The sequence below is a fragment of the Phalacrocorax aristotelis genome, chromosome 7 (genome assembly GCF_949628215.1).
Source record: "Phalacrocorax aristotelis chromosome 7, bGulAri2.1, whole genome shotgun sequence".
Taxonomy (NCBI): Eukaryota; Metazoa; Chordata; class Aves; order Suliformes; family Phalacrocoracidae; genus Phalacrocorax; species Phalacrocorax aristotelis.
Genome location: NC_134282.1, coordinates 24,818,916 through 24,835,961, shown reverse-complemented (window position 1 = coordinate 24,835,961; position 17,046 = coordinate 24,818,916). Strand labels below are relative to the sequence as shown.

At 48.2% G+C, this 17,046-nt stretch overlaps 1 protein-coding gene and 1 long non-coding RNA gene across 2 annotated transcripts; one reads left to right on the top strand and one right to left on the bottom strand.

The window, feature by feature from the left end:
- Nucleotides 1–1,181: 1,181 nt before the first annotated feature.
- ADIPOQ (adiponectin, C1Q and collagen domain containing) lies at nucleotides 1,182–7,919 on the bottom strand. Its single transcript, XM_075099328.1, has 3 exons — nucleotides 7,445–7,919; nucleotides 4,276–4,522; nucleotides 1,182–3,852 (listed from the first exon to the last, which is right to left on the bottom strand). The coding sequence occupies exons 2-3, from the start codon at nucleotides 4,487–4,489 to the stop codon at nucleotides 3,335–3,337; spliced, it is 732 nt and encodes a 243-aa protein (XP_074955429.1). The 5' UTR covers nucleotides 4,490–4,522; nucleotides 7,445–7,919; the 3' UTR covers nucleotides 1,182–3,334.
- On the top strand, nucleotides 7,116–16,463 carry LOC142059949 (uncharacterized). Its single transcript, XR_012661547.1, has 3 exons — nucleotides 7,116–7,167; nucleotides 15,102–15,326; nucleotides 16,222–16,463. It is a non-coding gene; the product is annotated as an uncharacterized LOC142059949 (long non-coding RNA).
- The last annotated feature ends 583 nt before the right edge of the window (nucleotides 16,464–17,046 follow it).

Here is a 17,046-nt window from a genome sequence, read left to right as displayed (position 1 = left end):
ATCTATTTTTGGTGAAACAAATATGTCCCTCAGTGAGCAGCCTGACTCCTGCCCTGACAGTGAGAGGTCAGCCCTTCAGCTCCCCATGCTGGAGCCAGAGTCCTCAAACACTTCCAGTGCTGAAACCCTGCTTGATGCTCCCAGGGAGCAGAGCACTGCAACCCCCTGTGACTCTGGTTTTGATGTTCCCACACAGCATGCAAGGAGGCAGGTGACTGCGCATGGGGCTGCTGCTCACAAGGGAATTTGGAAAAGCCATTTCCAGGGTGATAAAGAGGCTGCATATTTAACAAATAAGGTTAAAGACTTCATGTACAGCATTCTTGTGGAGCTTTGTTATCTCATGGTCTGTGATAATGTGCATATATGTACATACAAGACACATATTCTACTCATATATGAATATAGCGGTGACTGCAATATTGGGTAACACTTCTGGATACACAGCCCCAAGCACCCCCACCCTGATGGCTGTGACAGGGGAAGACCCAGGACCAATGCCAGAACCAGGCTTTGAAACAGGGACTTCCAGGCTGGGTCTCTGCTGCAGGGCTTGTTTTGGTCCTTCATGTAGCTCTCTGCCGTTCCACTACCATGGTGGCTAAGAGGCTGACCAGGAGTCAGTGGTGACCCTGGGCTTCTCCAGACGTGCTGATCATCACCACAAGGTCTGACAGCATCTGCAAGCATCCCGAATGGAGTGAATTTTGATGTGGGATGATGCAGCGTGCTAGCATGGGGTTCACTGAGACTTCACCATGAGGGCCAGTGTGGCCCAAGTTTCTAATACGTGCTATGTTTCTCGCACTACAGCCATGGTGACTTGAGGTAGGAGATGCTGTTGGCCTGAGTGGAAGTCGTATCAATGTGGGTCATGCTGGTGATGGGACTGTTTCAGGGGCTGGTGGGAAATCCTGAACTCTGCCCTGGCCTAAAGCACATAGCATCAGATATTCGTGGCAGTGTGAAAAGCCATGTCTAAGCCTCTGAGTCCTGGTCTACAGGATAAAACTGTAAGCATATTTGCTCCTGCTGTGTGGCAGCAATGAAAGGAATAGTTTGTTTTGGCTGCCTCTTGGGAACTAGTCTTTAAATTAGTATTTCCTCCTAGTGTTTATCCTAAATGCCTCTTAGCACTTTGGTTGCTTCAATTTTCCCTGCCTTCAGAAAATCTATCTGAAGATATTTGAAAAAAATACTGCAAAAGCTCTGACTTGCTTCTTTCAATTTAAGCCTCTTGTGCCACTTGATTGAGCAACTGCTGCATTTATAAATCTCCCTTTGTTTACGGATTAGTTTTTTTGAGTTTGTTTGTGCGTGTGTTGGGTTTTTTTGGTGTTTTTTTTTCTTTCTCCCTGTTCCCTTCCTATTAATTCACACAATAGGAGCAGGGTTTTTTCACAGCATGATCAGGGTTTTCCAGCATGATCAGATTGAGCATTAGTTTGGGCCTTGCTAAATCTAGTATGCTTAAAGCCTCTCCCTCTGGCTGGCCAGTCAGGGTGGATTCAGGCACAGTGGTTTTGATGAAACAGTCTGGAAACCAGAGCTCATCTTATCCGAAAAGGAGGAAATACAGTGCAAGGTGGGGAGATGCTGAAGCCTTGGTGAGAGGTAGAGGGTGGGGAGTTTCTTGGGAAAGCAAAAGGAGGGTGTCCCTGTGTGTGCCAGCCTAAAGTGCTCCCACCTTGCTGGCAATTTTTTTTTTTCCTGGGATGTCTGGCAAGGCTGGAATAAAATCCCTTTCTTAAAACCCTTCCCAACGACACATACAAAAATGCAGGCCCATTTTCATTCAGAGGAATCTTTTATTGTTGTTATTTCTAATGTGGTAATGCACTGGAGTGTAGAAAATGCTGCTGCTGTTGGAAGTAATCTCAGTTGAAGCTCTTAAAGCTGTTTTGTGCTTGTAATAACTCATTAGTTCTGATCTGTGTTAGCTTGTTCTGAAGCTTAATGGGAGTCTTCTTTGAATGTATCTGAGAAGCCATCAAATCTTCTTTTAGCTAAAAGTCAAGCAAGCTCCTTGGAGAGCAGTTTGATGGGACTACTGCTAATCTCAGCCTTAATACTCTTTGACCAGTAAGGTAACTTTGCCAAGAGCTGGGGCAGGTCCTGGGGCTGTTCATGGCATGAGCCTGCTAAACAAGGGAGGTTGCACCACTACCTGAAGCTCTGCCCATCTGGTGTGCAAAGCATTGCTTATGGCACACTTGTGGTGTGGAAAAGTAGAAACATGGTTGCTAGATCTCAACTTCTGACTGCACTTGGGGAGCTATTCAGAGGAGAGATGGGACAGGATCCTGCCAGCTTGCAGATGGAAACTGTAAGATGCTGCTTGTGTGACCCATGCTGGTGGCCTCTGGGCGGAACACGTACTTGTGCCATCACCTCCAGTGCCAGGGGAATGATTTGGGAATGGACACCTCCACCCTGGGGTTCCCTCTGCCCAGGATCCTTGAGAGACCTTCTGCTCCCCCGTCAGGCACAGTGTTTGTAGGGTTCCTACTGGCATTTCTGAGCATCACAACTGTGCAGCCAACACATCTGTGACCACCTCAGGACCCCAGAGCCATGCGGTCAATGGGCTGCTTTTGTTGTGTAGCCTCACTGGTGTTCGTAAGGCTTTTCAGATAAATCAAAAGAGTAGATCCCTGCCCTAAATGAGCATGCTATCTACATTAGAGGAAATTATAAGGGATAAACACAAAAGGAAAATCAAAGGATTAAAATCAATGAAAGTTAATAATCTGAATATATTCGAAGATCTGGGCTAAAGAAGGGAGACAATAAACCATGGGTGGAAGTCAAAGGCCATAATAAGACAGGGAGTTACGATGGAAAAAACAGAGCCATCTATTCCAGCTGAAAACAAGAGCAGAAATGGCTTTCATCAATAGTCTTCTCCCTCTTCTACTCAAATTTTAAAATGCTGGCTAAAATGTTTAAATGTATTTAGGTAGTTTAAAAAGGGAAATTTAGAATGTGATATTCAAATTTAAGCTGTTTTTTTTCTCTTTGCAGTTTTAAATGTAAGAAAAGGTTAGCCCATCTTTAGAGTTACCTTTTCATGATGTGGCAGGAGTGGTGTTTGACTTTGGGCCCAGGTTTCCACAAGGAGAGCAAGAGCTGAGGTAGGAGTGAACTCTTGGTCCCATGGAAGTCACTCATGTATAACCTCACTGACTTTTCAGGTAATAGGGTCCACCCTTGGCAATTGTTGCCCCTGCAAAAGGCAATTTTCTTGTAAATACACTATAGCTATAGTTCCAGTGCCCCAGAATGCTGTCTGGGGTTAAGCCACCTCCTCCTCGCCTATGCAGCACCCCTTGCTTTAATGGGCATCCAGGTCTGGGTACAGGAGGAAGCCCATGAAAGTGGAATCATTGATGTTGTCAGCGTAGATGCCATTGTTGTCCCCTTCCCCGTACACCTGAAGCCAGACCTCATCTCCAGCGTTGAGGTGCAGCAAGACGGAGCCACTCGCTTGGTCAACGTTATTCTTCTGGAACTGGTCATAAGTGAAGATCACTGCCTTGTCCTTCTTGTAGAGGCTGACCTTGACATCTGTCAGGTAAACTGTCAGGTGGTAGGCGAAGTAGTACACACCAGGGATGCTGCAAACAAACTTGCCGGTGCTGGTGTCATAGTGGCTCTGCTCGTTGTAGAAGATCTTACTGAAGCGGATGGGGACATTGGGGTGGGGTGCTCGCTCCGTCAGCCCCACACTGAAGGCAGAGCGGTAGACGAAGGCACCTTCACCCTTCTGTCCTGGGTATCCGGGAAATCCTCTTGGCCCTTCCCGCCCTGGGAGTCCTATTTCGCCTTGGTCACCTTTGGGGCCTTGCACACCTAGGGGACAGAGTGGGGATGGGGAGTTGTTTGCACTGTGCTGGCAGCCACTATCCACCAGCCCAACATGTGGAGGGGGCTGTGGCATGAGGATCTGCTCGGCAGCATGGGGCAAGAGGTGGTGTTCCCTGAGGAAAGGCTGGATGACCTGAACACCCCCCATGAGCTGAGTCAGTGAGTGGAAATCCCGCTCACCCCCCGGGTTGTGTGCAGAGCTGCTGAGAGCAGCACATTTGAAAAAAACATCATTAATTGGAAAAACAACCACCAAACCAAACTCTTTGACATGGGATGTGGAATCTCCATCCCTGGAGGTACTCAAAAGCCATCTGGAAAATGTTTGGGCGTGGCCCTACCAGATGTGATTCCTGCCGGGGCTGCCCACAGGCTCCAGCACCAACATACCCCCTGCTCCTCACCAACCTTCCTCTCCTTTCTCTCCCTTTTGTCCATCTTTTCCATCTTTCCCGTCCCGGCCAGGGAGCCCGTTGTGACCAGGGTAACCAGGCGCTCCTCCCATCCAGTTGGCACATGGCATTTTGGGGTCAGGCTGGACCTCCTCGGTGCCCACCTTTGTGCAATGGGGTGCCACCAGCAGCAGCAAGCAAAGGAGGAAGCCTGCTGGGACCCTCATCATTGGTTCTTGATGTGGACAACGGCTTTGTTAGCTCTAAAGATTAATGGGGCGGAAAAAAAAAAAGTTAAGAAAACCCCCACCCTTGAATAATGGAGAGGCCCAGAAGACTAAAGTTTGAATCAACATGTCCAAAGCAAATCAGTTCTGCTCACCCCAAGGGCCCCTCTGCATCCAGCATGATGCTCGTGTGAGCTCCATGAGCCAAGACAGAATGGGGCTCCTGGGAGCACTGTGGACCTCAGCCTGGGAGCACATCCAGCATGGGGAGGAGTAAATGCCAGAGTTACTCCCCTGGGGCTCACAGGCTCTTTGTATGGGCACAGATGTAGCTCCTGACTGACCATGGCAGATGCCAGCGTATCCATGGCCGATTTCTTTGCAAAGCTCTGCTCAATTAGCCATGATATGCTCTAACTTCTGCCTGGCTGAGCGAGCAGCTGCTTGGAAGTTCAGGTCTGGCAGAGTCTGTCTTAAAACCTCAGAAGCCTTTAAATCACCTGCTCAGCTTATCACTGCATGTAGAGCTCACTAACCTGAGCCTATTTAGTGTGAACAGAAACTACAGTCAGGCTTTCCACCTCTGAGCAACTGTATGGAATAATGATACTGTTGGGTTTTTTTTTTCTACCCAAATTATGATTTTGGATTATGGGAAGACAAGTTGCACAGCACTTAGGCACTGTAGGGTCATATTCTTTAATTTAGTCGCTTCGCTAGTCAGAGCAATTAGTGAGGCCCCCCAGAACCAGGTTGGTGATGACACCCTACAGCCAGCCTGGGGCTTTGTTTTGATGCTCCCAGAAATCATGAGGACCTTGGTGGGCTTTGGGTCAGCCTTTTAGGAAACAGATATTTTAGAATTATTATTGTTGTGTGATGCTGCTCCCTGGGCAGAAATTATACCCTGGAACAATAAAGTTATCCTGTTATGAGGATTGTAAGTGGCATAATAGGCAATAAAAAGTGAATAACAGCATGGCCATTAGAGTCCCTCAGCTCTGTAATTTCCAAGAAAAATAATATTTCAGAGCAATTCCTTTGCAGGGTTGATTTTCCTATGCAAGCTATTTAAATATAATATTTTAAATTATATCTTATTAGGTCTTGTGTAGTTGTTTCAAAGGAAGAGGTTATTGTGATTTCAGTTTTTGCAGGATATTGGGGGAGGCTTTGAAGAAAACTTCAAAGCTCTGCTTTATGACCACAACCAGAACCTTAGGCAGTGTTCCTGTGTCTCTGCACTTTGGGAGGCAAAACGTCCCTTTGCAACAAGGGATGTAGCACTCGCCCATGAACCAGGGTGGACAAGTGAAAGAGATGTCTGTAAAATCCTAAAAGTGGCTTGGTTTGGCAAGCAAGGGTGTGCGTATTTGGGCACCCAGTGACATGGCCACTTTGCTATGTCCCAGTGGATGGCACTAAGCAGAGGGACCCCTGACCCCTACCTGGGTCCCCTCTGGCTTGGCTGTGTGCATGCATCCCTCCAAAATCAGCATGGGCTGTCTGGGGGCATCTAACTGCATGAAAACATGCTAGTATTCAATAAAAATCTGCCTCAAAATTGTGTTTCTTGAGTTGTTTTTTCGTGATTTTTTTGGGGTTAGTTCTGTTTTATGCTGCCTAGAACTCAAATATCACCAAAATTTTAGCAATGTGTATCCCAGAGCTAGGTCTTCTGCTGATGCAAAATAAAACCCTCCTTTAAGTTCAAAAGTGGTGCAATTTTGAGGCAGCCCGAAGCAGGGCTGCAGGGAGCTTTCCTGACAGATGCCTGTCCAGCTTGCTCTGAAAGGCTCGAAGCGGTGCCTGTCCCATGGCACCCCTGTGTGGCTTTTCACTGCGGACACATTACACAATCTAGTTTCCCCCTTTCTCATAGGAAAAGTGTTGTGATATGCAAATAGAAAACTACTTCTATTACTACAGTGTGAGTCAACCACAAGTGGTTTCCTTGTTTGAGAAACGAAGCAGTTCTCTGGCATAAGGATGTCTTACAAAGGGAAAGGTTTAAGCTAATACTGCTGGGTCTGAGCTTAAGCTCTGGTTTAGGTATGATATCCCTTTCCTGTATCTTTCCCATTTATTTTTGTCTTTCCATCTGATGCTCAGCAGTGTAAGGCAAAATAATCTGCTATATTTGAATGTCAGTTGTACCTTTTGGACAAGTAATAGATGCACTAAGTGCTCTTGGTGGCTTTCGGTTAATAGAGTAGCTTCCAAGGGAATAAAAGCTCATATGCATTATACAAAGCTTATTAATTTATCAGCAGAAATCAGCATGCCATCCATAAGAACAATGTCATTCATCAGTGGTACATAGTGATTCAGACCATGGTTCAGAATTTAAATACTACATAACTCTATTTAAATATTACATATTTACATATATAAATAAAAGAACTGTTTGCACAAAGCATAAAAAATTCATCTGTTTTCCAACTCCAGTATTTTCTTCAAAGGGTATTAACCAGGGGTTTGGCTTGTGTTGATCTTTTTTTCTTTTTGTAATTGCTTGTAGCATAGTTTTTGCTGAAGTTTCAGCAGTGACTTGCTCCAGGGGGCCCACACCTCTGAATCTGGGTGGTGCAGGTTTCTGGCAAGGAGCTGATATGACCCAGGGAGACTTGGGGCAAACCCAGTCTTCCCGGGAGTCTTTGAGGAAAGAGGTGACTCGAAAGGTACCAGTGCAGTACTTGCTGTTATAGCCATGTAGTTTTTAACTGTTGTTCCTGACTACTTTTGATTTAAGAGTTTTGATCTCTAAATAGTGTTTCCAAAAACAGGAGTATGAATCTAAGGGAGATCAGCTATTCTTGATTTAAAATAGTCACTGGCTGTTCTGAGAATAACTCTAAGAAAGGGAACTTCTCGCGAACAGAAAAGTCTGTCTGTCTGATTCAGCCCAAAAGAAGAGAAAATCCTGAACTTAGTAGGAGAAAAAAAAATCATGCTTACCAGCTGCTTTGAGTCCTAGTTGCCTTGCTGCAGTCTCTTTAGAAATGAAGTCTGGCTACTGCATCACTATCCCTAAGGGCACAGGGAGCTGTCAGCTCAGACACTGCCTTTTCCATTTGCTGTTGCGTGTGCTGACCTAAAAGTTGTGTTTTCCTGTTAATTTTTCCTGGCCATCACTTAAGTTTTGGACCACTTATATAATCTGGTTGCACTGGAATAGCTTACAAAGGTAGCCTTAATGGGGAAAAGATGGGTTTGGGAATTTGGTAGGATCTGAAGGAGCAATGGTTTGCTGGAGAAGCACATGTGAAAACCTGATCATCCAGGGCTGGGCTTGTACAGCACAAAGCTCCTGCTCCATGTAAATTGGGAAATGTTGTTAGTAACTGATGGATAAAGTGTGTCTACAGTCTTGCATGCACTCAAATTTTTTTTTTTTTTCCAATGTGTTACTAAATGAATTATTGTGTGAAAAGTTTTCTCCTTTTAATGGCAAGGGCAATAGTTCCTGCCTGGAGGCTGCTGCCGCACCAAAGAAGGGCAAAGCTGCCTGAGGCGAAGGGTAGTGCTGGGGGAAGAGGTTCATCTTAAGCCAGCCAAGCACGAGCCAGCGCTATTGTAAATCGTCAGAGTAATTTCAGCCCTCTGATAGCTTTCAACCTATCACACGTTTTGGCTTTAGGTCAAAACAAAGTCTTTTTTTTCCCCCTGTGTCTCTCTCCTTCCAAAACAGAGGTTGAACTCAGAGAGTGGAGGTTTTACTCTCCATCCGCTCTGGAGCAGTTCAAGGTTAGCTAAGCGTGCAAACCTGGGCTCGCAAAAAATAGTGTGATGCATGTTGTTACAGCTGGGTGTGGGGAGCGGTGCTGGGGAGCTGGTGTCCTTGGGAGAGGGGAAAGTCATCCAAGTGAATGCCAGCAGGACAGTATCCCAAATTACTGAGTTGATGTAAAGACCTGGCTATCTGGAAAGACTAAAAGGATGTATAAATCAACCCATAAATTATTTCTTACAGGTAGAGCTGGGAGTCAGCAAGGGTGAATTTTGAAATCCTGAGAAGGGTGCAGAAGGGAGGAGCCACAGGACGGCTGCTCGCTGCCTGCCTTATTTTGGTCAAGCCCTTAGCCCAGCATTTGAAGAATTTGATTTTTATTTTTGGGGGGATGATGCTTTTTCCATGCAATGTTGAGATTTAAAACAATCCCTCATGCAACCCCAGTAAAATATGACAGAGATCTATTTGGATCTGTTGTTTTCCTCTAGATGTGATTTGCTAGAACCATGTGTGTGTTTGTGTGCGTGTGGTGCCAATGTTTCTGTTCAAGTCTCATCTCCTGAGCAATGAATGGAGGAGCAGGATCTTGGAACTGAAATAGGAACTTTTTTTGCAGTGGAGATGAGAGGTTTTCAGTTGCCTCTGCCCAGGGTGTGAGCAAGACAAGGCTGGTTTCACTGCCAACTCTTAGCTTGAATACCAGAATGCATGATTGGGGTATTTATTAGGCTGCCAGGACTTTAAAATTGGACCTGACATGCTTAATAGGTAGCACTGCAATTACCTCATGGCCTTTCAATTCAGTTGTTAGGAAAATACCACAGTGATAAATCTTTCAGTGGTCCATCAAACAGCCTCCCAAACGTTATCCCTGCCTCCCAGAACAGGGGTGGAAGTTTATCTCTGTGGGTACAATCAGCTGATCAACAAACCCTGACACACTCGCTTGTGGTTATGTTGTCTTACACACTTGTTTTGCGAGCTGGTGCTGGCTCCTGTTCCCACTGCAGAGGGAGATATTGTTCAATCCAATGAGCTACTTCTGCCTGGGTGATAGGAAAACAAGGTGACATGCAAAACCTGCCACCAAATGCAGACTGGATGGGCAGTGCCCACAGCTGAGGTGCTTAGAGGCAGCAGCTCATGTTGGAACTGGGGGGTCTTTGGCACAGAGAAAGCTGCTGTCCCCAAGTCCTGCAATACCTTCTCCTTTCTGCACCGCAGTCACCAGATCTCCAGGGCAAGACATGTTGCCCATACCTAACTCGGCTACAAACCTTGTGCTGAGCCTGACCTTGCTTTCTCTCTTGGATGTGATACAAGCCTGCAAATAAGAAAAATACGAAACCAACTTGATGGATTGTGGATCACAGCTTTCACTAAGAATTAAAAATAAGCGTAAAGTTATGTTTAGCCATCTGTAAACAGGAATAAAGTAGAGCAGGAGGCTCATTATCAGCTGTGCTTCATCAGTGCAGTCACGATCCCTGCTGGTGCGATTTGATGGGTGAAAAGCCGCTTTGGCTGGGGGAAGTTCAGGATGGCTGCCTCAGGAGGAGGTTGGTGGCTGCCCAGGCCAGCCTGGCTCCATGGGCAGGATCCGTGCTGTGGGGGCCAGATGACACCCCAACTGCCCACTGTTGTCCTCCCCCAGCGGGGTTGAACCAGCACCACCCCGGAGCCCAGCCCATGGGATCCCTTGTCCTACTGGTCATCCCTTCCTGAGGCTGCTGTGCCCCCCCTCAGCGCCAGGGCTGGGGCTCCTCCGCCGGGAGCTGTCCCCTGCCCTGCTTGAGCTCACTGTCCCTCCGGGACGCCTGGCCCGTCCCTCGTCTTTCTGCTGGCCCTGGATACTGCACGTCCCAGAAACAACACACATTCCCCACTTTGCTAAAAATGGCAAAAACTGTTTATGGCATTTAGCAGGCTGGCTGACAGGCTGTTACATGCTATTTTTGTGCTGCCCAAGGCTGTGTGCAGCAGAGGGACCACAGTCTCCATGCCAGGAGCACTGCTGGCTCTGTCCCTGGTCACCACCAGCACTCCTGGGCGAGCCGGCTCACCACTCCATGGCAGCCCAGCCAAGTCGCCTGTGCAGCCAGACAGACCCTGTGCCCATCCCCGCTGGTGCTCCATGGACACCTGCATCAGGTGCAAGATGGTGCTGAGTGCTGAGGAGCCAACTCCAAAGAAAAAGCAGTAAAATGGCCTTTAGCACTGGTGCCGCTGTCAGCAAGGACCTTAGCCAGAAACTGCAATTTTCCATGATCCCATGCATTGCTGTGTGCCCACCCCTTCCCCATATAGCATTGTACTTCCCTTTAGCAGCTAACAATTTATGGGAAAGAGGAGTTCTCTCCCTGCGGGCAGGCTGGAGGGTGTCAGCCTGGTCCTGCATGCCCTTGGGGCTGCTAAGCCCCTTCTCCAGCAGCCTGGCTCCTGTGGGCTCTGTCATGCTGGTGGGTGCACCTTGTGCAGCATGGCATTGGGCTGCTGCAGCCATTTGCATCCCCCACAGTGCTGCTGGGGAGGCACGAGGGCCATTGGCATGGCACATGGTGCAGCCACACCTGTTACAAGTTCATGGACCCTGATGTTCTCACTGTATTATCCTACATGAGCACAGGGAGGTGGCTTAAGTCCAGGGACAGGCCAACCTGGCAGCAGTGGCCAAGGAGGGCTGTGCAGATGCAGTGCAGGTTGTGCTAGCCTGCAGGAGGGGACAAGAGCTTTATGGGGCCATATGGAAGCCTAGAGGAGCTGCACATGGTGGGTTGCTCACCTAAAGCGATGGTAGCACGGATAGGGTGGTGGAGGGGACAGGTGCCCCATGGGTACATGCCATGGTGGGGATGCTGAGCCAGCATTTGGGGCCACTGGAAGCCAGAATTGTGGAGGGGACGCACCCTGCTTGGCCAGGCAGGGGGAGACCTGGCCCTTCCCCGGCTGCAGGACCATGGGACATGCCCAACGCCTTTGCTTTTGCAGGATGAATCCGTCTGCTTCTCGGCAGCAGGGTTACTGATTTTTCAGCCCGTTTCACATGGGCAAACAGGCTCCTTTTTTCCCTGCAATGGCCAGCTCGGGCAGAACAGCTCCAACAGACTTGAGCAACAGCGTGTTTCTCTTCTCCGTGATTGCAAATAAACTTCCCTAGCCTCAGGGGATCCCTGTTTGGCTCCCGGCGAGGGATCTTGGCGCAGCAGGGTTTCCCATACCAAAAGGGACATTGAGATGTATTTGCTAAGGAAACATGGCTCTGTAAATACTGCTCAAAGCTCCTTTTATTAATGTTATAGCTGTCCTAGGACACTTGTTTCTGCACTGGTAGTTTGGGGCGCTGGTTTGGCCTCACTGGATTATGCCAGGGAAACGCAGCCAAGTGCCCATGTAGGGTGTTATGCATGACTCCATCCAGCTCCCCTCCACCCTCACACCAACTTGCAGCTGAGCCAGGTACTGGCTTCTTTCAGTACAGGCTGGTCTTGTTCTGGGACTCATTCTGGGCTGGGAAAAGGCTGGGCAGGGAACAGAGTAACAACCTCAGTGATCTGGTATGCAGAGCACTCCCCTGCAACATCCCCTGCCAAAATGTCCTCCACAGATTTCACTCCCAGCAGTGACTGCATCTTTCCGACGAGGCACCTGAGAGTGTACCTCTGCCCAGCTAGCTCTCCCCTTCAGCCTTGCTCCACAGGTTGAGCTGTTAATGAGGTATTTAAGGAGATTTATACTTGCCAATTAAAATGACACCACATTGCAGGCAAGGAAGGAGAGCTTGCAGTTGATAATCACGCAGCCCCCTGAACTCTACTTGCATTCATCGAAAACACATTTTTACAAAGTAGATAAATTATTTATTAGAAGAACATTTCTGAATGATTCAGGCACGGAGGAGCGCAGTTTCCTTTGCACACATGAATTTCCTCATTATCCAAGTCAGCCAGGCCCCTCGGCTCTGAGGTTTGGATAATAGATCGTGCTAACCACCCTGGCACCGCACGCCTGGCCGAGCACCGCCTCAGCCAGCAGGACCAGGGCCTGATTTACAGTGATACCCCAAAAAGGGCTGCTGTTCACTCAGTGGAGAGCACCAGGAGGACACACCAGGGTTTCCTCCAGGCATCTCAGTAGAGATGTTCCTGCAATTTCCATCTGCTGGACCCAGCCAGGCCCTTTCCCCTTGGCGTGTGTGGGCTGTGGGGTGGAAGGGAGCCGTGGCCCCAGCCAGCTGAAAACAGAACGGAAGAGAAAAACTTCAGTTTGTTTGGGGCTTTGTAGTATCAGTGCAATGTGGTGGCGGTAATCCCAACTCAACTATCCTGGGCTCCCTGGTCCACATTACTCTTCCAGCCTTTTTAAAGGGGTGTTTTCCCCCCAGTCCCCTATTTTTTATTAGTTCTGGTTGCTGAGGGGCAGCACTCACTGCTCTTGATTTGGGGTAACAGTGTTGCTGGGGTGTCTGAAGGAGCTGCACAAACACGACGAGTGTATTTTTTCTGGGTCTGATGGGAAGGGGGAGGGGACATGCAGAGCCCTGTAACCCTGAGCGGTTTTGCAGAGACTGTACTGGGGCACAGTGCAGGCATCAAGGGGCCACAGGATGCTGGGGCCACAGGATGCTGGGGTTTCAGGATGACCCCAGCTCTTCCCACAGCAGCCAGTTAGGATTTAGGACTTCTCACAAGCGGATTTTCTTTCCTTCTCTCTGTCCCTTCCCTCCTTTTGTCCCCCGTTGCAAACAGGACAGTTGCTTTCACTGCAGGCAGGCGTGTGGGTGCTAGTGTACCTGACTCCTCCAAATGTGGCCTCAGGCAGGCAGGGTGCAGGCAGGGCTCACTTGGCTCTGTAAACTGCAGCCCTCGTCTGCTGTGTTTGAAAGCACTGCCTGGTGACAGGCCAGCACCATCCACATGCACATCCACCCCGCCACTGTGGTGAAAGTCATGAGCCAATGAGTGAGATAACACCCTCCATCATGCTTTTCTTTGCTTTATATAAATACAGAAGAATAATTTTTGGCCATTATGGTTTTTCCATTCACTGCAGTATTGATCCAGAGCCCTGCTTTTTGCAGCATGATGGATGTGATCACAGGGCAGTGGGGCAGATGGGGTGGGCACTAGCCCACTGGATTTTGGAGTTGTTTTCCCTGTGCAGGACCTTCCTGCATTGTCATTCAACTGCCAACAAGACTGTATTGTCAGGCCAGGAGACCAGGCCCTGTGTACCTTGCGGAGGGTGTGTGCTCAAATTCGATAATACTTGCTTCAAAGTACCAATGAGGTGCTAAGAATAACAGTTTGCTTGTTTCTGTCATCATTTATAAATCTAATCACTTAGAAGTGAGGGTGTGATTAATTAAAGGTGTTACGAATCTTACATTATCTATAAAATGAAATATTGTGGAATGAGTGATGCATATTTCACCAAGAAATTGTAAATCTGATAAAAAATGATTACTATGCGTTTTTACTCCAGGCATTTCACGGTATAAATCATCATGAAGTGCTCTTTGGGAAGTCGCAGAGAATGATACATCCATGGCACTTTTGATAGGGCATTTCTTTGTGCTTAGAAGAAGGCACTTATGGTTGCTGTAGGGCTAATAAAAGACTTACGATGCCTTCAATTATTCATTTTTATAAGTGCTTGTTCTCCTGACCTGAAGACCCAAAACCACACTGTGACTGGTTTTACCAGTAAACTGTTTTTCTTCCTGGAATCAAATGACTTTGCCTCCGCTGCAGACTTTGCCTCTCTTCCATATAAAAGACAATGTAATTTCACTCTCAGCTATCACAACATTTTATATGTTTCTTGCTTTGGAAAGCACCTTGCCATGTGGCAGCCTGGCCAGCTGACCCGGCAGCCTTTGTTCACACTTGGGCTGCAGCACCTTGCCTCGTGTCTGCCAGGAGGTTTATGTGCAAGCTGGAGAAGCAGATCTGGCAGCCAAGAGCAGACTGAGGGCCTCAACACACTGTCACTGCAGACATGCTGAGGAACTTTGGAGGATGTATTCAAAGCATTGTGTTCACTGCGGTAGGCTGTGGTCAGCAGCCCCAGTTAGAGCTTCCTCCTTCATGCTTGCAACTCAGCCTGGGCAGAGGAGCACTTCCTTCAGCGGCAGACAAAAATCTTTACAAATGCACATGCAAAACATACAGTGGTTCGTGTCAGTGCCCCTGAGCTGGTGCTCAGTCACGGCAGGATGCCAGGGACCCTCTGCTCCAGGTGCACAGCCATGAGACCCTTAGTGTTGCTCATCTGGGCTTTGCAAAAGCCTAGTACCCCAGCCCACACAGAAATTCTGTGGGATTGGGCCCCCAGATGACCCACAGGCAAACTAGATGTTCTGAACCCTCTTGCTATCACACAGCAGTTCCTGCCATGCCCCCATGGCTGCCCTCCCCAGGCAGGACAGGCACCCCAACTGTGAGCCTTGGGGTACCCCGGCATGCCAGGCTGAGATCCTGCTGCCTTAGCATCATGAGAGCCTCCTCCAGCAGAAGACATGGAGCTAGACTGGCAGGCAGGAGTGAAAGTACTTCTGTATTAAACCATATTTTCTGGTGTTCCTTTATAGGTTTTTAATGTGATTCGTATGTCCCCGCCTGGCCCGCTGCCCACAGGCAGGCACTCCCCTTCCTCCTGCTCCTTGCTGCAGTGTTTTCTGTGGATTAGGTTTAACTGGATAAATTAATCTCCTTTTGTATTTATAACCCCTATGAGGGTAGTGTCTTTAACAGGGACTTTCTTCTTGTTGCTTTGGCAAAGCAAGTTCCAGCTCCTCACTGTGTTGACACCGAGATTCTCTGAATAGCAAAGACAGAAAAGGAAAAGGATCTAAGATGTTTCTTTTTTTTTTTTTTTTTCCAGGCAGCTACATGTATCCACCTCACAGAAAATTCCCCCCAATACTTCAGTTTTTTATTTTTCATATGCTTGCATCCTGGAGGATCTAGCTGTGAAGCATGCTGGCTCACTGATGGAGATGGGGACATCAAAGAGTCTATTTGACAGGAGGAGAGGAGCAAGAAAGGGGCTTTTGCTTCTCCACAGACAAAGAGGAAAAATTAAGGAAATTCAAAGAATCAAAATGAGGTATGATATAGGTATTCATCATGGGAAACACCCCAGTACCTGACATCTGGGACTGCAGTGGGTCTATACTGACCTTACAAGTGGTCCAGCTAAAAAGTGTAATTTAATTTCTATCATGGCAAAAGCCATTCCTGTGCCTGATCAAGACTGCTGACTTGAGGCAGGAATGAGTACTTGTGGCATTGCCTCATTTTCCCAAGGCAGGGCAGAGCACAGGTGCCTGCTGACCCTGGGCTCTTTCCCAGCCTGCTGGCTCTCTCAGCAGAGAAACCCTTGAACAGACTTCCCCTTGGTGGCTTTGGAGGCGACTGCTGGTGACACGCAGGGGCTGGGACATCACCAGCACTGTGTGGCTGTGCAGCATTACCACGCCTTCCAAAAACAAAGGTTTTACTTGCCCAGGCCAGCAACAGCTCAGGCAGGTGATGCTGGTGCCATTGCTGTCCCTGCTGGGTTTCTGCTGGCACGGGGCAGAATCTGGCCCCCGACCCCCATGGCTTGTTTGTTTGTTGTCTCTTGGCTTGCTGTCCACAAATATTTTCATCCACTGAACCACAGATAATTGCTTACAGCTCCGCCATTTGGGTTTGTGATGAGCCTGCAAATGCCAGCATGTATTTGCTGGAGATAATCAGGGCACTTTTGTGCTCAGTGGCCTTGTCATCTCTCGCTCTCTCGCTTTTGTTTCTGGGCTTTGTTTGTCTCCCACCTTCCCTTTGGTGTGCAGTGCCTTTTCTGATACGTCTGAAAATAATTGACTTCATATCCTGGTCATTTTTTGTATTTGTTTCTGAAATGTAGGAAAGCGGCATCTCTGCAAGTGTTCCTTGGTGATTGCTGCTCATGCAGCATGTGTCTTTATGATTCAATTAAAAATGTGATGATGTTTCCCCAGCAGGCCCTGCCACCATCCTGGCAAAGCATTTTCTATGTTGATAGCATTTTCCAATTGGCGAGTGCAAAATATTATAACAGCCTTTCCCTTTGGGACGGCGTGCTCAGGCTGCATTGTAATGATTTCAAAATGCAGAGTGTTTCTGACACTCTGAAATGGAGAGAAAGAGTAGCCCCAAGGCCATTGCTCCAGCTAAGCATTTCTCCAAGACTGAGATTACCTGCTTTTTGAACTGGAATAAATACAACTAAATCAACCATAGTGGCTCATCTTCTCTCTTCCCTCAAGAGACCCCTAACACCTCATGCAGGACACACAGGCCCCTTTGGCTATGCAGGCCCATGGGCCCTGGCTCTCCTGCTTCCCACAGCAGCTCTGCCATCTGCAGGGAGGTTTCGTACATGCTTACCAAAGAGAAGCACTGACCATGTTGCATTGCCCTAAAGAAATGTTCGTTCTTTGTCCTGTCAGGTTATGTCTAGGCACCAGAGAGACATTTCTCAGGGGGTGTATGTATGGGCAGGCTGGTTAGGCTCTCACAACCTCCTCCTGTCATGAAGGAGACCTGAGAAGTGGCCCCTGCACCAGCTGCCTTGGACAGCCCACACCAAGCAGGGGGATGTCAGTGGGGCTTGTAAAGCATCTCCTCAGCATCAGACTCCCTGTTCAGAAGCTCCCTTTGACTCCAGCTCAGCAGGGATCAGCAGGAGCTATCTCCCCTCCACGTAGTCTAAGGACAGCTGAGTGATGCGTATCATACCTTGGCATTGTCTCCCCTCACCATATTCCTGCTGTACATTGCTAAGGGCAGAGACCTAGTCAAAG